The sequence below is a fragment of the Heptranchias perlo genome, chromosome 6 (genome assembly GCF_035084215.1).
Source record: "Heptranchias perlo isolate sHepPer1 chromosome 6, sHepPer1.hap1, whole genome shotgun sequence".
NCBI classification, from domain to species: Eukaryota; Metazoa; Chordata; class Chondrichthyes; order Hexanchiformes; family Hexanchidae; genus Heptranchias; species Heptranchias perlo.
Window position 1 is genome coordinate 18,358,120 of NC_090330.1, and position 25,894 is coordinate 18,384,013.

The 25,894-nt window shown below is 42.0% G+C and overlaps 1 protein-coding gene across 2 annotated transcripts in view; it reads right to left on the bottom strand.

Annotated features, from left to right (window-relative positions):
* The window catches only part of LOC137322796 (F-BAR and double SH3 domains protein 2-like), a 230,454-nt gene that overhangs the window by 90,299 nt on the left and 114,261 nt on the right, over window positions 1-25,894 (bottom strand). For both annotated transcript variants that reach the window (XM_067985865.1, XM_067985866.1), the window contains exons 7-8: window positions 24,397-24,451; window positions 20,950-21,078 (exon numbers count right to left, since the gene is read on the bottom strand). In XM_067985865.1, coding sequence (XP_067841966.1) covers window positions 20,950-21,078; window positions 24,397-24,451 — 184 coding nt within the window. The remainder of the gene's footprint in view (window positions 1-20,949; window positions 21,079-24,396; window positions 24,452-25,894) is intronic.

Below are 25,894 nucleotides of genomic sequence, written 5' to 3' on the forward strand. Positions count from 1 at the left end.
TCACTCTACCGCAAGCCCACGGACAACCTCACGATGCTCCACTTTTCCAGCTTCCACCCTAACCACGTCAAAGAGGCCATCCCCTATGGACAGGCCCTGCGAATACACAGGGTCTGCTCAGACGAGGAGGAACGCGATGGACACCTACAGACGCTGAAAGACGCCCTAGTAAGAACGGGATATGACGCTCGACTCATCGATCGACAGTTCCGACGGGCCACAGCAAAAAATCGCATAGACCTCCTCAGGAGACTAACACGGGACGCAACCAACAGAGTACCCTTTGTCGTCCAGTACTTCCCCGGAGCGGAGAAACTACGCCATGTTCTCCGCAGCCTTCAACATGTCATCAATGAGGACAAACACCTCGCTATGGCCATCCCCACACCTCCACTACTCGCCTTTAAACAGCCACCCAACCTCAAACAGACCATCGTTCGCAGCAAACTACCTAGCTTTCAAGAGAACAGCGTCCACGACGCCACACAACCCTGCCACGGTAACCTCTGCAAGACATGCCAGATCATCGACACAGATACCACCATCACACGAGATGACACCACCCACCAGGTGCATGGTTCATACTCCTGTGACTCGGCCAACGTTGTCTACCTCATACGTTGCAGGAAAGGATGCCCCAGAGCATGGTACATTGGCGAGACCATGCAGACGCTGCGACAACGGATGAACGGACACCGCGCAACAATCGCCAAACAGGAGGGTTCCCTCCCAGTCGGGGAACACTTCAGCAGTCATGGACATTCATCCACCGACCTTCGGGTAAGCGTACTCCAAGGCGGCCTTCGAGACACACGACAACGCAAAATCGTCGAGCAGAAATTGATAGCCAAGTTCCGCACCCATGAGGACGGCCTCAACCGGGATCTTGGGTTCATGTCACGCTACACGTTACCCCACCAGCGAACAAATGTTATCTGTTTTTAATATAATGGGTCATTTGCTGGCTCTCTCTGCCTTCCGGATGTTTCTGCCCCTCTCTGTGTTTTTTTTTCTCTGTTTTTTTTCCCTGTTTGTTTTTTTGTTGAATGTGTATTCGGGGGTTCTGCAGGTAACACCTCTCTGTCTGAACACGGTGATTGCCTTGGCAACGGGCAGTTGCAGGGGCAGTCTGTAAACACCATGTATTGTTCAATATGTATAAATGCGTAGGCTTCAAGGAGCTCTTGAAACATTTGCCTGAGGAAGGAGAAAATCTCCGAAAGCTTGTGAATTTAAAATAAAATTGCTGGACTATAATTTGGTGTTGTAAAATTGTTTACAATTGTCAACCCCAGTCCATCACCGGCATCTCCACATCATATTATAATGCAGGAGTTGAAGGTAATATCCAATGGACATTCAGTCAAAATGTCCTAGAATTCAGTGTGCTGATGACAGGAACAAATATCCAATTCGTTATTCATTGTATGAAGAAACTCATAATTACACATGCATAAGTAACATAAAATTCCAGCCTTAGTCAGAGTTTGAAACTATATATGTTGGGAAACAGTTGTAAACATTTGTTAGTTCTTGGGATAAATTTCTTCATAAGGTTAGGTGTCTGAATGCCATCTGGTAACTCTGCAATTAAGAGACTCCATGCCTCAATTCTGGTTACAGGTTTCTGACAGAACAGATACCAATCCACCAGTACATTAGCAAGTTTTGTAAGTTCTGAGGGCAATATGCGATTATCCCACTACAGATAACTTTTATTCACTGGTGGGGTTACGTGTAGCGTGACATGAACCCAAGATCCCGGTTGAGGCCGTTCTCATGGGTGCGGAACTTGGCTATCAATTTCTGCTCGACGATTTTGCGTTGTCGTGTGTCTCGAAGGCCGCCTTGGAGAACGCTTACCCGAAGGTTGGTGGCTGAATTTCCTTGACTGCTGAAGTGATCCCCGACTGGGAGGGAACCCTCCTGTCTGGCGATTGTTGCGCGGTGTCCGTTCATCCGTTGTCGCAGTGTCTGCATGGTCTCGCCAATGTACCATGCTCCGGGGCATCCTTTCCTGCAGCGTATGAGGTAGACAACGTTGGCCGAGTCACAGGAGTATGAACCATGTACCTGCTGGGTGGTGTCCTCTCGTGTGATGGTGGTATCTGTGTCGATGATCTGGCATGTCTTGCAGAGGTTGCCGTGGCAGGGTTGTGTGGTGTCGTGAACGCTGTTCTCCTAAAAGCTGGGTAATTTGCTGCGAACGATGGTCTGTTTGAGGTTGGATGGCTGTTTAAAGGCGAGTAGTGGAGGTGTGGGGATGGCCATAGCGAGGTGTTCGTTGTCATCGATGACATGTTGAAGGCTGCGGAGAACATGGCGTAGTTTCTCCGCTCCGGGGAAGTACTGGACGACGAAGGGTACTCTGTTGGTTGCGTCCCGTGTTAGTCTTCTGAGGAGGTTTATGCGATTTTTTGCTGTGGCCCGTCGGAAATGTCGATCGACGAGTCGAGCGTCATATCCCGTTCTTACGAGGGCGTCTTTCAGCGTCTGTCGGTGTCCATCGCGTTCCTCCTTGTCTGAGCAGATCCTGTGTATTCGCAGGGCCTGTCCATAGGGGATGGCCTCTTTGACGTGGTTAGGGTGGAAGCTGGAAAAGTGGAGCATCGTGAGGTTGTCCGTGGGCTTGCGGTAGAGTGAGGTGCTGAGGTGCCCGTCTTTGATGGAGATTCGTGTGTCCAAGAAGCATGGTACATTGGCGAGACCATGCAGACACTGCGACAACGGATGAACGGACACCGCGCAACAATCGCCAGACAGGAGGGTTCCCTCCCAGTCGGGGAACACTTCAGCAGTCAAGGACATTCAGCCACCGATCTTCGGGTAAGCGTTCTCCAAGGCGGCCTTCGAGATACACGACAACGCAAAATCGTCGAGCAGAAATTGATAGCCAAGTTCCGCACCCATGAGGACGGCCTCAACCGGGATCTTAGGTTCATGTCACACTACACGTAACCCCACCAGTGAATAAAAGTTATCTGTTTTTAATACAACGGGTCATTCTCTGTCTTTCTCTTCCTTTCGGATGTTTCTCCCTCTCTCTGTCTTGTGTTCTGGCCGTTTGTATATTTGGTGGTCCTGTAGGTAACACCTCTCTGTCTGAACACTTCGATTGCCTTGACAACGGGCAGTTGGAAAGATTATCTGTAATCACCAGGTATTGTTCTCTGAATATAAATGCGAAACGTTCAAGGATTCCCACATTCACTTGACAAAGGAGAAAGCCTCCGAAAGCTTGTGATTTTCAAATAAAATTGTTGGACTATAACCTGGTGTTCTAAGATTCTTTACATTTGTCAACCCCAGTCCATCACCGGCATCACCACATCATGTCTATTTTACAAGGCATTTTTTACTCAAAGAAACTAGAAGTAGACTGTTTATAGAAATTACCTCTGCACCAGTATCAGCCTGAAAGCAGTTTTGTAGCATCACACTATCCCAAATCTCCAGTTACCATCACTTTAAAATGAAGTTTGACAGGGTAAACTATTTGCATGAAAAAGTATGCAGCAATACTTTTTATTTTGTGCAAACACATGATGTGATGACAAATCAGGCTAAAACACATCACTGCATAACTTGCATGTGACATCATGGTGACAAAAGTGGTGCATGCCTCAAACAAATTTTCAGGAAGACAGTGCCCTTTAGGCATTTTCTTCCTAACCCACTCAACATCTGGATGTATAACAAAGCCTTGGCCATTTATAACCAAGCCCTGCTACTTTTCCATCTGCATTACATCTATTTCACAGATGTTAGCCCTCATTATAGAAACATAGAAAATAGGAGCAGGGGTAGGCCATTTAGCCCTTCGAGCCTGCTCCACCATTCAATATGATCATGGCCAATCCTCTATCTCAATACCATATTCACGCTCTCTCCCCATACCCCTTGATGCCTTTTGTGTCTAGAAATCTATCTAGCTCTTTCTTAAATATATTCAGTGACTTGGCCTCCACAGCCTTCGGCGGTGGAGAATTCCACAGGTTCACCACCCTCTGAGTAAAGAAATTTCTCCTCATCTCAGTCCTAAATGTCCTACCCCATATCCTGAGACTGTGACCCCTCATTCTGGACCCCCCAGCCAGGGGAAACATCCTCCCTGCATCCAGTCTGTCTAGCCCTGTCAGAATTTTATATGTTTCAATGAGATCCCCTCTCATTCTTCTAAACTTAAGTGAATACAGGCCTAGTCAACCCAATCTCTCCTCATATGACAGTTCTACCATCCCAGGAATCAGTCTGGTGAACCTTCGCAGCACTCCCTCTATGGCAAGTATATCCTTTCTTAGGTAAGGAGACCAAAACTGCACACTGCAGTAAGACATCCTTGCTCCTGTACTCAAATCCTCTTGCAATGAAGGCCAACATACCATTTGCCTTCCTAACTGCTTGCTGCACCTGCATGTTTGCTTTCAGTGACTGGTGTACAAGAACACCCAGGTCCCTTTGTACATCAGCATTTCCCAATCTATCACCATTTAAATAATACTCTGCCTTTCTATTTTTCCTTCCAAAGTGGATAACTTCACATTTATCCACACTATACTGCATCTGCCATGTATTTGCCCACTCACTCAACTTGTCTAAATCGCCTTGAAGCCTCTTTGCATCCTCCTCACAACTCACAATCCCACCTAGTTTTGTGTCGTCAGCAAACTTGGAAATATTACATTTGGTCCCCTCATCCAAATCATTGATATATATTGTGAATAGTTGACTATGTACGTTGACTAATGAAGAGGAAAAATATTCATGGGTACAGGAAAATGGAATTAGATTAGATAGATTTGATGTGCAGCTAGCATTGGCACCAGCACAGGCACAGGCACAGGCACAATAAGCTGAATGGCTCCCTGCTGTGCTCAAATTTCCAGAATTCTTTTGGAGTCCTGGAACAAAGTTAGCTGGAAATGTGCACAGCTTCAGTATGAACAAGATTGTAAAAGCTGAAAGAAATTATAACTTAGGACAGTAAGAATCAGATTGTGGAAACTGCTAAGAGTTATCGGAACCAGAGGCCAAGTACATGGAGGGACAGATGGGAATGCTTTTACAAAGGAAGAAAAGATAGAAACTGAAAGGTGGTCAAGTACAGAAATGTACAACTCTCCCACCACTCTATAATAAAATCAGGGAATCTTTGAAGTGAACATCTCAACAATATGGTTCAAAACAAGTGGGTTGAGGTATTGCAACTATACAATAGCAGCTCAATGCATGAACAAGCCATAGCAATCTCCAAACATGGCACAGCAGTGGCAAATTTACCAGAGCACCAAACAGGTGTCAGAAGTTCTCTCAGTGGAGTTTCCAATTCCAGTTACATTTCTGCGGGGAGTTCATTGAAAGATTACAGCACGGAAGGCAGCCATTCGGCCCATCGAGTCCATGCCGGCTCTGTGCATGAGCAATCCAGGTAGTCCCACTCCCCCGCTCTATCCCCGTAGCCTTGCACATTTTTTCGTTTCAAGTACTTATCCAGTTCCCCTTTGAAGGCCATGATTGGATCTGCCTCCACCACTCCCTCGGGCAGTGCATTCCAGATCCTAACCACTTGCTGCGTAAAAAAGATTTTCCTCATGTCACCTTTGGTTCTTTAGCCAATCACCTTAAATCTATGTCCTCTGGTTCTTGACCCTTCCACCAATGGGAACAGTCTCTTTCTATCCACTCTGCCTAGACCCTTCATGATTTGGAATACCTCTATCAAATCTCCTCTCAACCTTCTCTGCTCTAAGGAGAACAATCCCAGCTTCTCCAGTCTATCCACGTAATTTAAGTCCCTCATCCCTCGAATCATTCTAGTAAATCTCCTCTGCATCCTCTCTAAGGTCTTCACATCCTTCCTAAAGTGCGGTGGCCAGAACTATACACAATACTCCAGTTGTGGTCGAACCAGTATTTTATAAAGGTTCATCATGACTTCCTTGCTTTTCTACTCTATGCCTCTATTTATAAGGCCCAGAACCCCATATGCTTTTTTAACCGCTGCCCTGTCACCTTCAACAACTTGTACACATATACCCCCAAGATCCCTCTGTTCCTCTACCCCTTTTAGAACTGTATCCTCTAGTTTATATTGCTTCTCCTCATTTTTCCTACCAAAATGCATCACCTCGCATTTTTCTGCATTAAACTTCATCTGCCATGTGTCTGCCTATGCCACCAGCATGTCTATATCCTCTTGAAGTCTATCACTACCCTTCCAAGTTTTGTGTCATCTGCAAATTTTGAAATTGTGCCCTGTACTCCCAAGTCCAAGTCATTAATATATATCAGGAAAAGCAGTGGTCCCAGCACCGACCACTGGAGAACACCACTGCACACCTCTCACCAGTCCGAAAAACAACCGTTCACCACTACCTCTCTGCTTCCGGTCATTTCGCCAATTCTGCATCCATGTCGTTATTGCCCCTTTTATTCCATGGGCCACAATCTTAAGAGCAAGCCTACCATGCGGCACTTTATCAAATGTTTTTTGAAAATCCATATACACATCAACTGCATTGCCCTCATCTACCCTCTTTGTTACCTCATCAAAAAACTCTATCAAGTTGGTTAAACACGATTTGCCTTTAACAAATCCGTGCTGGCTTTCCCTAATCAATTCACAATCGTCCAAGTGACTGTTAATTCTGTCCCGGATTATCATTTCCAAAAGTTTCCCCACCACTGAGGTTAAACTGACTGGCCTATTGTTGCTGAGTTTATCTTCACACCCTTTTTTGAACAAGGGTGTAACATTTACAATTCTCCAGTCCTCTGGCACCACCCCTGTATCTAAGGATGTCTGGAAGATTATGGCCAGTACCTCTGCAATTTCCCCCCTTCCCTCAGCATCCTAGGGTACATCCCATCCGGGCCAGGTGACTTATCTATTTTAAGTACAGTTAGCCTTTCTAGTACCTCTTCTTTCTCAATTTTTAGCCCATCCAGTATCTTAACTATATTTTCCTTTACCAAGACTCTGGCAGCATCTTTTTCCTTGGTAAAGACCGATGCGAAGTACTTATTTAGTACCTCAGCCATGCCCACTGCCTCCATGAGTAGATCTCCTTTATGGTCCCTAATCGGGCCCACCCCTCCTCTTACAACCCATTTACTGTTAACATGTCTGTAGAAGACTTTTGGACTCCCTTTTATGTTGTCTGCTAGTCTATTCTCATACTCTCTCTTTGCCCCTCTTATTTCCTTTTTCACTTCCCCTCTGAACTTTCTATATTCTCTCTGGTTGGCACTTGTGTTATCAACCTGACACCTGTCATACACCACTTTTTTCTGCTTCATCTTACTCTCTATCTCCTTTGTTATCCAGGGTGCCCTAGCTTTAGTTGTCCTATCTTTCTCACTCGTTGGAACGTACTTTGTCTGTGTCCGAATCATCTCCTCTTTAAAGGCCACCCGCTGTTCAATTATAGTTTTGCCTGCCAATCTTTGATTCCAATTTACCCGGGCCAGATCTGTTCTCAACCCATTGAAATTGGCCCTCCTCCAATTAAGTATTTTTACTTTAGAGTGGTCAGAGTCCTTTTCCATAGCTATTCTAAACCTTATGATACTATGATCACTGCTCCCTAAATGCACCCCCAATGACACTTGCTCCACTTGGCCCACCTCATTCCCTAGAACCATGTCCAGCAATGCCTTTTTCCTCGTTGGGCCGGAAACGTACTGGTCGAGAAAGTTATCCTAAGCACATTTCAAAAATTCCTCCCCTTCTTTGCTCCTTATATTATTGTTATCCTAGTCTATATTAGGATAGTTGAAATCCCCCGTTATCACTACTCTATGGCTTTTGCACCTCTCTAATTTCCCTGCAAATTTGCTCCTCTATATCCTTCCCACTAGTTGGTGGCCTATAGAATACACCCAGTAGTGTAATGGCACCTCTATTGTTCCTTAACTCTAACCAAATAGAATCTGTCCTTAACCCCTCCAGGACATCCTCTCTCTCCAGCACTGCAATATTCTTCTTAATCAATACTGCCAAAGTTGCCAAATGAAGGCCCACAGTAGGGGAAGAAAAACTGCAGTGAGCTTTCCTCTACCAGGCTGCAATCACAAGCCATTTGGTGGTTGGTTAAGAGGGGCAGTAGAGCCCACCCCCAATAGAAAAAAAACATAAACTCACCTGATGTGATTTTTTTTGAACAATGACAATTTTCCTTCAGGCATGAGATCCTTCAGTGTGGACTCCCTTCTTGCTAGACTGCTCCAATAATACCAATTATGTGGAGCATTCAGAGTAGCTTAATTTCACACAGCTGGGGGATGTGACCAAAGAGAGCTGCTGAACCCAAGAAAGCCATACTACAGGCTGCAAATGCAAATTTTGTAGTTTCCAGGTTAGGTGTTCCAGAGTTCTCCAATTGCTTTTAAATCACACAACCACCACTTTGTGATGGAACCACTGTGGGATACACAAGGATGCTCCCTATCCCAGGAGGAAAATTTATATTTTCCCCCTAAAAAAACAAATTTCAGATGTTTTTATGGCTTTTTTCTATAAAAAAAAGGGGTAGTACATTGAAGTGCTTCCCAAAGGCCTACATCCCCTTTGTGTGTCAAATATTTTCCTAAAGCCAAAATATAATTTAAGCTCATGAGTGATATATAAGGACAAACACAAATACAGCTACTGTGGGAGAGACTTTTCTGGTTGCTGCAAGATAATCTTGATTATTGCTGTATAGATGACAGATTGAGATGCTAAACCTACCAAATTCCAGCCATTTATGCTTTCAGTTTTAGAAAAGGCACACATGCTCTTGCCTGAAGCAGTTTGTAGTGCTAAACAAAGCAAAAGTGTATATCGTTGGGTATTAAAGGAGAATCAAGAATATTCCGTTGACAATGATCAGATACTCTAAAGAATAAAGCACTTTTCAAGAACCAAACAATTTGATTGGAGAAATAGAGTAACTTATGGGAGCCTGAGGTATCAGGAACTGGTGTAAACATAACTATATTCCTCAAAGAGATAAATATATAAATACAATCTTTCTTCAGTGGTTCTGCTAGATTTCATTCTGCCACTCGCATAAACAGGAAAAGTTCTGAATTTTCACTTCCTAAAACTGCATGGTTAAAGTACGCTGAACGCACTATTAGAAACATGCGTAATTCTGCAATTTAATCTTGCATGCTGAGATAATTTAAGATAAGCCACTGCCCTGCCCATGGTCAAGATCTTGGCAACAAAGCATCAACTGTTCAAGAGAAAAAGAGAACACCTTTAAGCAACTGCTGGAGGGATGCACATCTCATAGAAAAAGAGGATTGGCCTCTGATACTCCAGATATATAAAGCAGCAAATAACCACGCAACGTCTTTGAGGCATAACGACAGCCTCTGTCTGAACTGTCTTTCAGTCTACTGAAATGATTTGTCACAGTTTCATTTCTGTTGTCTTTCCATTCGCCCTTCCCTTTGAGATATTGTTTTGCATTTCATGCTAGGTCCAGGCAAAGGTTAGTGTTTACAAGGACGAATTGAACCAAGGGGAACATAAAACCACACCTCAAAGAATTAAGTGCAAGTACATTTGTTTTAACTTGCATCAGCGCATTGTAATCATTGTGCAAAGACAGGATCAGTCTAAATATTCCTGCTTCCTGATTTCAAAACAAACATGAAGATCAAAAATCTGATGGTGGTGAACTTTATGAAGCTCAAGGTATGAAGATCTTATCCTAGAAATTACTGTGTGTAACGCAAACAGTAATTTCTAGGCTCACATACCATCTGAGACACAGGTGGTAATTTGAAATGTTGCTGCAAAACCATCGGTTATAAAATCCCTAGATACCAGACTACTGCTATTTTTAATATGAGTTAACTTCCTCCGGTATCAACTATCACCATTCCCAGGAGTCCATCATACCCGCAGATGCCTTTATTAAGATCATGTCCACCCTCACCTTTCTCTGAAGAGAGGTCAGATATACCTATAACTTGCATCTTCATCTGGCATTGTTAGTAAACCACTGAAATAAGTGCAATTACAAAAGGCACAGAAGAGGGCAATCTTGTATTATGTCAAGGTTGATCATTCAACAACTTGCATTTATATAGCGCCTTCAATGTAGAAAAACATTCCAAGGCAATTCACAGAAGCGTAATCAATCAGACAATAATTGACACCAAGCCAAAAGGGAGAGATATTAGGAGGAATGACTAAAAACTTGGTCAAAGAGGCAGGTTTTAAGAAGGATCTTAAAGGTGCTGAAAAGGAGTGGAGGTTTAGGGAGGGAACTCCAGGGCTTGGTGCCCAGTGCCCTGAAGGTACGGCCACCAATGGTGAGGCGAAGGGAGTGGGAGATGCCAGAGGCCATTGTTTAAGGAATGCAGAGTTCTCTGAGGATTCTAGAGCTGCAGGAGGTTAAGGCGTAGGGTAGGGTGAGGCCACAATGGGATTTTAAGATGAGGATGAGAATGTTATATTGGAGGTTGGGGGACCAGAAGCCAGGGATGATGGGCGAGTGGGATTTGGTGTGGGTTAGGATATGGGCAGCAGAGCTTTGGATGAGCTGAGGTTTGTGGGGGGTGGGAGGCTGGTTAGGAGAGCATTGGAATAATTGAGCTTGGAGGTGCGTTGAAGCAGGGGTGGAGACAGGCTATATTACGGAGGTGGAAGTAGGCGGTCATTGTGATGGAGAGGATACGGGCCTGGAAGTTCAGCTCGGGGTCAAATAGGTCACCGAGGTTGCGAACATTTTGCTTGGACACGAGACAGTGGCTATGGAGGGGGATGAAATCAGTAGCAATTGTTTGTCATGGGGTCGAGGATATGGAGCTCATGGCGGGAGCCGAAGATGATGGTTTCGGACTTCCCAATGTTTAACTGGAGGAAATTGTGGCTCATCTATGATTAGATGTCGAACAAGCAGGCTGACAACACAGATACAGCAGAGGGGACGAGGGAGGTGGTGAAGAGGTAGAGCTCAAGTGTGTGGAACTTGATGCCTTGACTTCGAATGATGTGGCTGTGGGGCAGTTTATAGTTAGGAAGAGGAGGGTGCCAAGAGTAGAATCATAGAATGATTAAGCACAGGCCACCATTCGCCCATCGTGCCTTTATAGGTAGAATTAAGAAATAGAAAAGGATTTAAGACTGCAGTGGGAGTTGTGTATAGGCCTCCTGGTAGCAGCTGTGAAAATGTCAGAATGTATAAATGCAGAGATTAGACAAGCATGCAACAAAGGCAGAGTGGCTTTAATGGGGGATTTTAACTTTCATGTAGATTGGGATAAGCAAATAAGCTCATGTCAGAAAGGTAGCAAATTTCTTGAGTGTGTTCAGGACAGTTTTCTGCAACAATATGTCCTAGAACCAAAAAGGGGGCAGGCCATATTAGATTTAATGAGTAATGAGACAGATTTAATTAACAGCCAAATGGTGCATGAACACTGATGTAATAACGATCATAGTATGATAGAGTTCAACGTTGGATTTGAAAGGGAGAATCCCGTATCAACTACTAAGATTCTAAATTTAGGTAAGGCCGACTTCAACAGGATGAGACAGAGACTGTCCACAGTAAACTGGGAAAATCTGTTAATGGGTAAAATTGGCCTCTGATACTCCAGATATATAAAGCAGCAAATAACCACGCAACGTCTTTGAGGCGGTCCAAAAAGAATTTAATGTGATACAGAACCAGTTTATACCCCTAGGGGGCAAGAGCTCTACTTGCCAAAAAAAAACAGCCATGGATGAGAAGAGGTAAGGGACAACATAAAACTAAAAGTAAAAGCATACAAAAATGCAAAAGATAGCACAGATCCTGATGACTGGGAGATACAAAGAATAGCAAAGGGTGAAAAAACAGATTGTAAACGCTACAGAAAGGGAGTATGAAAAGAGCTTGCAAGGGATATCAACACAAAAATGTTTTACAATTATATTAGGAAAAAAAGGGTGGTCAAGAGCAACATACGCCCCTTAAAAACTGAAAGTGGTGATATTGTAAATGAAAATAATGAAATGGCTAACATGTTAAATAATTACTTTGCATCAGTATTTACAGTAGAGGAAGAGGATAGCATGCACCAAGGAAACCAATTTTGAATTAGGGATAGGGTCTCACCATAACTAACATAGGCAAATTAACAGTAATGAAAAAAATAATGGCACTAAAGAGCCCCTAGGACCAGATGGTTTCCATCCCAGGGTTTTAAAGGAACTAGGTGAGAACATTGAAAATGCCCTAACTATAATCTTCCAACGTTCTCTCGATTCAGGAACCGTTCCTTTAGAGATTGGAAAATTGCACATGTCACATCATCTATTTAAGAAAGGTGAGAGGGGGAAACCAGGGAATTATGGACCAATCAGCCTAACATCGAGTGTGGGAAATTACTAGAGTCTATAATTAAGGATAGAGTGACTGCACACCTTGAAAATTTTCAGCTGATCAGAGAGAGCCAGCATGGATTTGTAAAGGGTAGGTCATGCCTAACAAACCTGATTGAATTTCTGAAGAGGTGACTAAAGTAGTGGACAGGGGAATGTCTATGGATGTTGTTTATATGGACTTCCAGAAGGCATTCAATAAAGTTCCTTACAAGAGAATGTTAGCTAAAATTCAAGCTCATGGAATTGAGGGCAATTATTGATCTGATTAGGAAATTGGTTGAGCGGAGGAGACAGAGAGTGGAGATAATGGGCAGGTACTCAAATTGGCAGGATGTGACCAGTGGTGTCTCATAGGGATCTGTGTTGGGGTCTCAACTATTCACTGTATTTATTAATGACTTAGGTGACGGGATAGAGAGCCACATATCCAAATTTGCTGATGACACAAAGATAGGCAGCATTGTAAGCAGTGTAGATGGAAGCATAAAAGTACAAAGATATTAATAGATTAAGTGAATGGGCAAAACTGTGGCAAATGGATTTCAATGTAGGCAAGTCTGATGTCATCCACTTTGGACCTAAAAAGGGAAGATCAGAGTACTTTCTAAATGGTGAAATGCTTGAAACAGTGGAGGTCCAAAGAGTCTACGGGGTCCATGTACATAGATCATTAAAGTGTGATGGACAGGTGCAAAAAATAATCAAAAAGGCTAATATCTAGAGCACTAGAATACACAGAGGTAGAAGTTATGCTACAGCTATACAAAGCCCTGGTTAGACCACACCTGGTGGACTGTGTTCAGTTCTGGGCACCACACCTCAGGAAGGATATATTGGCCTTGGATGGAGTGCAGCACAGATTTACTGGAATGATACCTGGACTCCAGGGTTAAATTACAGGGAGAGATTACACAAACTAGGGATGTATTCCCTGGAATTTAGAAGATCAAGGGGTGATTTGATCGAAGTTTTAAAGATATTAAAGGGAACTGATGGGGTAGATAGAGAGAAACTACTTCCGCTGGTTGGGAAGTCCAGGACTAGGGGACATGGCCTAAAAATTAGAGCCAGGACTTTCAGGAGTGAAATTTGGAAATACTTCTACAACGAAGGGTGGTAGAAGTTTGGAACTCTTCCGCAAATGGCAGTTGATGCTAGCTCAATTATTAATTTTAAATTTGAGATTAATACCTTTGGTTAACAATCTATGAAGGGATATGGGGCTCAGGCAGGTATACAGAGTTAGGTCACAGATCAGCCATGATCTCACTGAACGGCAGAACAGGCTCGAGGAGCTAAATGGCCTACTCCTGTTCTTATGTTCCTTCCTATGTTACTGTGCCGGCACAGATAGATCTTTAGGAGACTCCAGACGTAATTTGGAGCACGGGAAAAGAAACTATTGCTGAAGATGCTCTGGCTACGATTGGATAGGTAAGAGTGAAACCAAGCAAGGGCAGTCCCGCTCAGCCGGATAACGGAGGAGGATGTGGTCAACTAGGTCAACGGCTGCAAAGAGGTCCATGAGGATGAGGAGGGATAGTGCAGCAGGGTCATAGTCATAGAGGATGTCATCTGTGACTTTGATTAGGGCAGTTTCAGTGCTGTGGCAGGGTGGAAACCTTATTGGAGAAATTCAAAACCAAAGTTGTGGAAAAGATGGGCACGGTTTGGAGGGAGACACGTTCAAGGACTGTGGAGAGGAAAGGGAGGTTGGAGATAAGACAGTTTCAAGTCAGTCTACAAGTCTCTTATGGCTACTTTTTGTAGTCTCTGACCCTCGAAGGCGATCCAAAAAATTCCAGGCGACCAGTGACCAGGACAAACATCGCCCAATGCCCCACCTATCTTTTGTACACTATGATTTCAGCCAGATAGGAATTGTCACGCTCCCTCTTAAATCTGCACTCACTACACGAGCAGGCATCTTGTTTAAATGATTGGTGACCCTCTGAAAAGAAAAACCTACCAACTCCTAATCTAAATCTATACTTATGTAACTTACATGCACATCCCCGGTCCCCCCTAACTTATCTAACGTAAATAAATCTAATCTTTTCATGATTGTAAAGACTTTAATCAAACCTTCTTGAAGTCCAGGTTTTTCTAGAGTAAGCCTATTGTGGTAACTAAGGGCCTTTTAAACTAGTATCAATCTAGTGGCCCTACTCTGAACCTTTTCTAGGGCTTCTATTGCACCCATGTGAGGAGACCAAAACTGGACACAGTATTCCAGATTAGGCCTTATACGAGAACAGTCTAGTGGTTTTTGTTTTGCATTGGATTGTAGGATCCACGGGAAGGGTCGCTCTGAATGCTTTGCATTCTTGAGGCCTTGTACGCACCCGAGAACGAGATCATATAATGTCCAACAGTACGTTTGAAGCCTTCCACGACTGGTAGGCATTGCTGGACACAGTTTGCATTATTGATCATGGAAACAGCATCGTGATTTAATTACACAATTTTAGTTTGACTATGCCATTTGTATTAGTGGCATTGGGCACAATAAGCATTACTTGTTGGTCCTGTTCAATATATTCCTGATTCAGCCTTCCATAACCAGTGGGCACAACTGAACACTGACTAAATCATCAATAATGAAAACTGGATCATGATCTAACTACACACACAATTTTAGTTTGGCTGGGCTATTTGTATTAGTGGTACCCTCCTCTCGGGAAGAGCACTTGTAGTGTGCATTTTGTCTGGAGGCATTGGACACATTGTGGTGTCACTCTACTGATCCTGTTCAAAATAGTCCTGATTCAGATGTTTTTGTACCAAAACTATTCGTATCATCTCTCTCTTTTGAATTTTGAATCAAATTCAATTTAACAAAATTGTGGACCAAGTGCTCCGCAACTTCGCTTAGTGGACTCACTGTTGGTGCGCATTTCTCTGCTAGTTCAAGAGCACCGGCTGCTGTGTGAATTTAATCCATTGAGCTAAACTTAACGCAACAGTAACATTTTTATATAAATTATACCAAGGCTACTTTGGAAAACTAGTCAGAAATCCCAAAAGTTGTATTAAAAATCAACACATGCACATGTTCCTTTTTTTTTTGCAATACTTAGGTCATCATGATATATATTTTTTGTGATCACCAAGTTCTTCAGTTTATTTTGATCTGACTCATGCCTCTGCAATAGTACGAATTTCAGAGACTCCTTCACAGTATTTCTATAATTTCCTGGCCCTAACCAATTCAGTTTCACACAAAGCAAATTCCTTCAAAATTTACATCTGTGAAATGGACAGGGCACATTTTTATTGGGTAGATATGCTCACATTGTGATTCATGCCAAAGGAGGGGAAAAGAAAACTGATTATTAGTTAGTTAGTAGTTAGTTTTAGTAGGCATTGTAAGAAAAGTTATATGGTTCTTGCCTAAAAGACTGTTGAATGACCAAGTCTATCACCTAACATCAGAGTTGTATGTCGCACCTTATCCATGGCTATTAAAGAAAAATTGCCTTCAACAGTTTAACAAGATCTATACAAGCTCTGGTCACATAAAAATCAGTTTAACTTTCACATTTATTTGGTAATTTTAAATATATTGATATTTTAAAATAAAACTACATTAGACCAATAAGTCATTATGTTCAGTAACACAAGGCTTGATCTGTTGAACAAAATTCATTGTGAAAGCGAGCATGGCCTTAAACATCACAGTGCTTGGTAGCTTTCACCATGACCTCTTACTTTAAAATTCATCCTTACTCAGCATTATACATAGAGTCAAAAGCTGCTCCTTTGTTAATAGGACATGTTAATGGGTAGCATTTTCAGTACCTTGTGATCTGCATCTTACATGACAGTGCTGATGATGATGAAAAAATGAATATCTTAATCTGTTGCCTGCTTCACTTTCCCCTCACCTTCCCATTCATTTAATATCACCTCCTCGATAATGACAAGACTGATTCTCAAAGAACAGAGGCAAACTGAATGATTTATTAAAACAAGTTTGTGCCATCTGCATGCTTGCATATGCAGGTCTGTTGTTCTAGCGCATTGTTTGCCTAAACATTGCAGTTGTTGTGAAAAATAAACAATTTGTTACCGTCCAATCTGTCAGTTTAGATTTTACAAAGAAAACTACTGGCCAGCCCTTTTTATTGAAGCACCTTTACTTGCTCTCTTCAATGAATATATAGTGCAGCATAACTTCAAATAAACTGACTCATGCATATTAATATCACTTAGTCACCGTAGGGAATCATGGAAAGCTTGGTTACAATTCCGTACTGATGTAACTTTAAAATACATTGCAGCATTATTTAAAGAATAAATCAGATCTTACTTAAAATTACTTAACTTAATATTTATGAAAATATTGTGAATAGCAATAACCATTCATTCTCAGATGTCAAGGAGCTCATGCACTTCTTTTTCATTAAGATTGAGACCATCCATTCAGCTGCCTCTACTGCTTCTTCTCTTCCTCTTGTCCAACAAGCCAAACCTCCCTTCCCTCTAGGCTCCTCCCAACGAGAGAATCCAGATCAGTACATTTTATCCCCACAGACATCTAGTAAATCCTACCTCTGTTAAAGTACATATTGTGGAACATTGCTAACATTGAGATTTCTATCTATTTGACCTGGAAAGGATTTTGGTTTGTTGTAATGGGAGTTAATTTTTTTTTAAAAATGGAATGTTTTAATTCAATAACTATAAATCAGAAGATCACTAGTTCAAGCCCCACTCCAGGATTTGCGCACGTAATCTAGACCGACATTTCAGTGCCATACTAAGGGAGTTCTGCACTGTCAGAAGTCATGTCTTTCGGATGAGACGTTAAACCGAGGCACCGTCTGCCCACTCAGGTGGATGTAAAAGATCCCATGGCATTATTTAAAGAAGAGCAGAGGAGTTCTCACGGTGTCCTGGCCAAAATTTATCCTTCAACCAACACCACTAAAACAGATTATCTGGTCATTTACCTCAAAGCTGCTTGGGGTCCTTGCTGTGTGCAATTTGTGTAATGTTTCCCTACATTACAACAGTGACTACACTTAAAAGTACTTGATTAAAAAGCTGTGAAGCACTTTGGAACATCATGAGGTCATGAAACGCACCATATGAACACAAGTTTGTTCTTTCCTTCTAACTCACTAACCAAATCATGGAAAAAAACAGCAACAGTACAATTCAGTTTTCTGGCTCACTTGAAGTAATGTCATACTTAAATGTCACCTGAACTGTTGTATTCTGCCTCAAAGATGATGGTGTTTTCAGATTAATTCTTTGAACTTTGCCATCAGTGTCAAAGACTGAATTATGATGAAAGACTGGAGACACCTGGACTTTCAGCCCTAAAAAGGAGGTAACTGACAGGTGACCTTATAGAGGTAGACAAGATAGTGAATGAAATACAAATGATAGATCCAGAACACTACTTCAAACTAGTAAAAGGTAAATTTAGGACTCATGTCAGGAAGTTGTTCTTCACAAATAGAATAGACTTCCAGGTATGGTAATGGAGGCAAAAAAACCCTCTGGAATCATTTAAGAAACATGTAGATGTTGTGACAGAGGTCTTTCTAGAGGGGTGACCCAAGATGAGCTGAAAAGCAATCAGTGTCCATCTTGTGATATTGGATCCAGTTCTGCTTTTATCCTCACCTCAATGTTAAACATTTTTCAGTTATGAATTCATCTACATAAGCAACTGACAACAAACAAATAAAATAAGTAAAGTTTGAAGTTTTATGAAAAAACAAAATAGGGTTGCCTAAAATTTTTGCCCCATTTTAGGACTTTGTTCCATTTTATTTAACAAGTACCTCAGGCTGGTTGGTCTGAATAGTTTTGGCAAATAAACTTAAAATCCTTTTGAATGGAGGCTATATTTTTACAAGATTTACATAAATTCAATTTCCTCTTCACTTCCATGTTTATTTAAAATTGTGTTATATAATTCTTATAATTCACCCAAGTTTAGTTCAATTTTGTGCCATTGGTTCAGTTCACCTAAAAACTTAAGAATGCATGGAACAATTATGCATACATACTCTCTGATTTTCAAACACAATCAATGCAATCCAATGCAAAGTCCTCATGAAAGTCGGATGCCCAAAACTGCATACAGTAATCCAAATATAGCATCACCAAAGTTAGGGTTACAAGGTTATAATAACTTGTTTCAATTTATAGTCAACTACCCTTGAGATGTAACCAAGTATTTAATTAGTATTGCTGCCAACAGTTTCACATTGACTAGAAACTTATTAGTGAATTATCAATAATTACATTCAAATGCTTTTCCATCTCTGCTAACAGACACCCCTTCATTTCAGAACAAAGTATTGCATTGTTCCTGCTCCAGCTGTTTTATATTGTGTCCTAAGGCTGAACTTTGGAGTTATTTCATATGCAGAGCAAGGCTTGGTACCTTCAAAAACATATATTTTGCTTTTAAATCTATTTGATTAGAAGCTCCTCCACCTGTGCTATTAGCTACCTCACAGCTGAGGTTGAGGGGGGAATGGGAAAGAAGGGGATAGCTGGCAACTTGGTCACTGTCCACTGGCCTCTACCAATTCAACTGCATCTAGTTATTATAAGAGTTCAGTCTATGGTGACTTGTTCTCAGATTTTCTCATTGTGCCTTACCAACTGAATAAGAACTCTCTCTGAAGCTATAGTCAAAATTTTCCTCCCAATGTCTTACCAGGTTTGGTGAAAGGAGTATTTCACATGGAGCATAGTCCTCTTCTCTCCTCTCCACCCCCAAATAGTAATACTCCCTTTCAACTGTGAAAGAATGGTTGGCTCAGACATCACAATTATTCAAGCTTGTTTGCAATTTCATTAATGGGAAATTAATTTGTTCCTTTTAGCAAAAGTAGCTGAAGTATATAAACCTTTTACGAGGAAAGCATTCATCTGATACCTCACCTGAGATTTCACCCTGCCTGCTATTTAAGGACCCCACTAAATGTTGCACACAACCGTCATTATTATCTATGTTTACACATACACAGAACAAAGGGTGGCTTATTGCAAGATTAAACCATGCAAGCTTTTTTTTAATTCATTCATGGGATGTGGGTGTCACAGGCAAGGCTAGCATTTATTACCTATCCCTAATTGCCCTTGAGAAGTCTGATGTCACTCTAAAGTTTACTAAACCTAAGCCAAAACTGGTTTTATTGACACTACATGATGTGTAACATTGGGTTTTTCAGTTTATAAAATAGTATTGCATTAGCAAAATTTGTGTGGAACAAGAATACAAAAACTGTGAAAAGTTACAGAAACAAAAACAAAATTGACTAATGACACTCTAGCTTACTTCCGCATAAACCACTATTAGAGTGTGAATGCACAACAGTTCACACAATCACATCATTTAAATTATTTTACATGCAGTCTTTCTCCATTTTATTCATAAAAATGTATTCAACACCAGGGCTCAGAGTAAGGCAGCTAAGGAGAGTAGTCAATGAGACAGGAAAGACAGATAAATTGCAGAAACATAAAACCAAACCAAAATTTGTCAACTAAGGTCTTTAGGCTTATCCTTCACAAAGCTATAACTTTATTAATTACCTACAGATTCTAAGTTGGTGAAAGCATTCAAAGTTTTAAAAAAATATATAATGTGCCATTATTATTCATTTAAAACAATTCAAAACATCTGCTCTAAATCCTCAAACCATGTCAGTAAACAGCTGTTCAGAGACAAAGGTCTTAGCCTGAAGTCTTTACCCAAAACAGGAGCAATTGTACCAATCTCAGGAGTATTATGATTTATAATAGCAGAATATATTTTCCAATTAATATAGAATCTACATCTCTTTAAATACCTGTAATATCAATTGCCCACCTACATATTATGGGACAATGCTGCTGATATAACAAGTGCCAGCTCAGCAATGTTCTATAACGCGATACACTCAGCAGTCATTTTACTAACAATATACAATGTCTTGCTACTTTTCCAACACTTTCTTCATTGGTGGCCTTATAAAAGTAGGATGTCTTTTACTTTTAGCTGTAAGTCATTATTTGATAGGCTGTCAGAATCACAACATTAGATATTACGCATTGTATCTATAATGATTGGTTTGGGGAAGATGCAAGATGGGTACCCTTTTTAAAGATTTTTGAAAAACAACAAACAACAAAATCAAAACAGCGTCTTGCACTTGTTGCTCAAATCATTACATTAGTAGGGACCCATGTCTTTCACCAGTGACAATATTCATGAAAGAATTTTAAAGGGTTTGACTTAAAAATAACAAGATCAGGATTTAAAAGGGTGCTTCCTCTCTTTGCTGTTCTGGAAGTCCTGTGAGTACATCATTTTGTGGCTGAGGACACTTTTTACTACAGTTTGAGTGCTTGACTCCTTTGATGCATCAATTCCAGGCAATGCATTGTTTGTAATGCATATCACACACGACATGCTACGTCCAACTTGACTTACGATTCAGATCCCAGGAACAAATATTACTGTCATGTAAAGCTGGGATGAGAGATTGTATATCACCGGTTTATTTAATTTTGCTCAGTTGACTTCTGAATCACAAAAACACACATGCATAGAAAAGGTTGCTTACCGTCATCATGTTTACCAGGTCTATTTGATAATAGCGGTCTTGATGTGCATTTGCAGCTGCCAGTGTAAGGAGATAGTCATTTCTAGCATGGTTAGCTTTTGTGTTGCACTCACTGCGTCGTGCTTTTAACTGGAATTAAAACAAAACATGTGATACTGCATGTCAAAATGGGTTCACAAAAAGGTTCCCAATTTGCTTCTTGGAGGTTTTCATTAGGTTTCTCCTTGAAGTTATATAGTATAAGGATATATCAGTAAAACGGCTATAATGACCGTATATACACACCACCATTTTTAAATTATTCTCTTTTTAAACTTTTCCAGCATCGTACATTATTTCCCTTGCTATATAAGCAGGTATGTAACCCTTCTCATGACACCTTTGCCAATGGCACTCAAGGCGTCCATGACAAGGCAGATAAATGGTTAAGCGTTGACTTTCTCAAGATTTCCCCTCTGGCATGTGAAGTGCTCGTTTCTGCTTATATCCTGACAGCACAACTAAGATGAGAAACCTAAAAGATTAGGAATTCAAACCTGTGTCCCATCACCACTGTTTGGTGTTACTTTTAACCCTTTGAGGAACAAAATACTTTTAAAAAAAAACTTGTAAGAAACTAAAAATAAATGTAGTTTTAAGAATTTTGGCTTCGAGTCTCAAATTACCCATGAGAAATCACATTTGGTTTCCTTTTACATGTATTTTTACTTACAAAAAGCCACTGCCCTGCAAAATGGGGGGGTTGTGGGGGAGAGACCCAGTTTCCAGATCCTTGCCACTGCTGAAGTGACTGACGAAATAAACATTTGACTTCTCTTCACCCACAATGTTACTTCCAATCAGTGAAAGCTTTCTGCCTCCATTCTTGACCAGACAACCTGAAACTAGGAGCTCACTGTGTTGTAACTGCAAAGATGAAACTGTTTCAACTACTTTGGAAGAATTTATTATTTTTAAAAAATTCGTTCATGGGATGTGGGCGTTGCTGGCAAGGCCGGCATTTATTACCCATCCCTAATTGCCCTTGAGAAGGTGGTGGTGAGCTGCTTCTTGAACCGCTGCAGTCCGTGTGGTGAAGGTTCTCTCACAGTGCTGTTAGGAAGGGAGTTCCAGGATTTTGACCCAGTGACAATGAAGGAATGGCGATATATTTCCAAGTCGTGATGGTGCGTGACTTGGAGGGGAACGTGCAGGTGGTGTTGTTCCTATGTACCTGCTGCTCTTGTCCTTCTAGGTGGTAGAGGTCGGGAGTTTGGGAGGTGCTGTTGAAGAAGCCTTGATGAGTTGCTGCAGTGCATCCTGTGGTTGGTACACACTGCAGCCACTGTGCGCCGGTGGTGAAGGGAGTGAATGTTTAGGGTGGTGGATGGGATGCCAATCAAGCGGGCTGCTTTGTCCTGGATGGTGTCGAGCTTCTCGAGTGTTGTTGGAGCTGCACTCATCTAGGCAAGTGGAGAGTATTCATCACACTCCTGACTTGTGCCTTGTAGATGGTGGAAAGGCTTTGGGGAGTCAGGAGGTGAGTCACTCGCCGCAGAATACCCAGCTTCTGACCTGCTCTTGTAGCCACAGTATTTATATGGCTGATCCAGTTAAGTTTCTGGTCAATGGTGACCTCCAGGATGTTGCTGGTGGGGGAATTCGGCGATGGTAATGCTGTTGAATGTCAAGGGGAGGTGGTTAGACTCTCTCTTGTTGGAGATGGTCATTGTCTGGCACGAATGTTACTTGCCACTTATGAGCCCAAGCCTGGATGTTGTCCAGGTCTTGCTGCATGCGGGCTTGGACTGCTTCATTATCTGAGGAGTTGCGAATGGAACTGAACACTGCAGTCATCTGCGAACATCCCCATTTCTGACTTTATGATGGAGGGAAGGTCATTGATGAAGCAGCTGAAGATGGTTGGGCCTAGGACACTGCCCTGAGGAACTCCTGCAGCAATGTCCTGGGGCTGAGATGATTGGCCTCCAACAACCACTACCATCTTCCTTTGTGCTAGGTATGACTCCAGCCACTGGAGAGTTTTCCCCGATTCCCATTGACTTCAATTTTACTAGGGCTCCTTTGTGCCACACTCGGTCAAATGCTGCCTTGATATCAAGGGCAGTCACTCTCACCTCACCTCTGGAATTCAGCTCTTTTGTCCAGTTTGGACCAAGGCTGTAATGAGGTCTGGAGCCGAGTGGTCCTGGCGGAACCCAAACTTAGCATCGGTGAGCAGGTTTTGGGGAGTAAGTGCTGCTTGATAGCACTATCGACGACACCTTCCATCGCTTTGCTGATGATTAAGAGTAGACTGATGGGGCGGTAATTGGCCGGATTGGATTTGTTCTGCTTTTTGTGGACAGGACATACCTGGGCAATTTTCCACATTGTCGGGTGGATGCCAGTGTTGTAGCTGTACTGGAACAGCTTGGCTAGAGGCGCAGCTAGTTCTGGAGCACAAGTCTTCAGCACTACAGCCGGGATGTTGTCTATAATGTATTATGCTACTGTGACATTTCAGCAAACTAACAATTTTGTTTTCATTTTTTTTCCGTTCCTGAAAGCAGTGACTCAGGTTGGCATGTAGTTCATGGACATTGCCAGCCCTCTGGTACCTCACCCAAGTATTCTTCACATATGAGCCTGGATGCGAGAATTGATAGACGCTCATTGTCGAGCTTCATACTTGAAGTTGCACATGGTTGGTGGGTGAAGGGGGTACCACAGTTGCACTCGATCTTGTCCTCACCTGCTTTCCACACACACACGTACTTCCCAGCTGTGGTCACTGGATAGCGATCAGGACCAGGAACTGGCTGAATTTCTCTTCCCTAGCCCATGGATGCTGAGGCCTCAACACAATTAAACTTTAAGAGAGAACATAAAAATAATCAAATAGGGATTTAAAAAAAATTGTAGGCCCAAGAAAGGGAGCTTAAAAGTGTGAAAGTGACAGTATTTTCTGTAAATTATATCAGAAAAAAATGTATTTAGCTCTATGACAATTTGAAAATTGTTTATATATAAAATCAGAGTAATTAAGTATCATCCTGCAAGAAGACATCTTGAGAAGTTGAAGAACTTTCACCATATAACATGTTCAGAGGTTTAGTGTACCCAAGTAATGTACCCACCATCCAGAAATCACAGGTTCAAGCATTTAGGCGGGCTTGTGTTTTAATTCTCCAAGTACAATTTTGTTAGTGCTTCTACTGTAGTGCACAATTAATCCTCCTACCTCCGTGCAGGAAAAGAAACTGTTCTTGCCTTGTTACGAGTATGTCTCATCTGGTCAAGGAATGGCATTGACATAAATTGTTCAAAATTTCAGACAATTTAATGAAGCCACTGCCAGCTTGTGACAAGCTTTAGCTTAGCGCTAAACTAAGCAGACTTATGAAAATCATCAGCTCACTGTTGTGATCAACAAGAAGCATCCATTCAAATTCTTGCATAACTCACCTTTACGCTTGCTTTCTGTAAACTTATTCTTGACTGAAATAGGCTAAGTTTGGACCTGAAAAATAAAGAAGAACTTGATTTTAACAGTGCACTTGATTCATTGGATTTGATTTCATAAAATTGGCACAATCTAGGTTTAGGTAAACAGCAGATGTCAAAGTAGAAATCATTAGCTTTTTGACTAACTGCAAGTAGTATTTTTTTTGTCTGGACTATTCATAATTTTTAATTATTTATAATATATAATTTATGATTTGTGCATAAATTGGGCCTGGCCATACAAAGGCCCAATTGTAACCCTGCCCACTGGATGGGTGGTTAAAATGGCGAAAGGGTGCTACAGGCTGCATTTCCAACGCATTCCTGTGCATTGCCATTTTAAATTCCCTGTTTTTGGTCACAGGAGAGGCACCAGTCACAAGCAGACAGGGGCTTCATTAAAATGTAAAAGTGCCTTCCAATAACATCATCCTGACCCCAATGCAGTTACATAAGAACACAAGAGATAGGAGCAGAAGTAGGCCATTTGGCCTTTCGAGCCAGCTTCGCCATTCAATGAGATCATGGCTGATCTGATTCTGGCCTCAACTCCACTTTCCCGCCTGTTCCCCATATCCTTTGACTCCTTGCTGATCAAAAATTTAGCCTTGAATATATTCAATGACTCAGCCTCCACCACTCTTTGGGGCAAAGAATTCCAAAGGTTCACAACCCTCAGAGAAGAAATTTCTCCTCATCTCCGTCTTAAATAGGCGACCCCTAATTCTGAGATTATGCCCCCTAGTTGTGGATTCCCCGATAAGGGGAAACATCCTCTCAGCATTTGTCCTGTCAAGACCCCTCAGAACCTTATATGTTTCAATAAGATCTCCTCTCATTCTTCATTCATTGAGCATAGGCCCAACCTGCTCAATCTTTCCTCATAATTAAACCCTTCCATACTCCGAATCAAACTAGTGAACCTTCTCTGAACCGCCTCCAATGCAAGTATATCCTTCCTTAAATAAGGGGACCAAAATTGTACAGAGTACTCTAGGTGTAACCTCCTGCAACGTGACCTGCTGCCTGCAGGACTGGGGGAATGGTTTGCCAGTGGCTGTCAGTCACCACAGCCATTAACTTTTTCACCATTAGCTCCTTTCAGTCTGCTACAGGGGACATCACCTGCACCTCCCAGGCTGCAGTTTACAGCTGCATTAAGCAGGTGACTGACACCCTGTTTGCCAGGACTGCTAGTCCATGACCTTCCCCATCGACCTCAGCAGTCAACAGGAGCGCCCGGGGATTTTCAGCAGTGGCTGGCTTCCTCCGCGTGCAGAGTGTCAGAACACCAGCCAGCAGCATTCGTAAATAGAAAAGCTACCATTCCATTAACATGCAATTAGCGGCTGATCAAAAACAGGATTATGCACGTTTTTGCAGGTTCCATCACAACCTATTTATCCTGCGTCAGTCGACCATCTCCACAATATTTGACCCTCCCAAGAACATGGCAGGA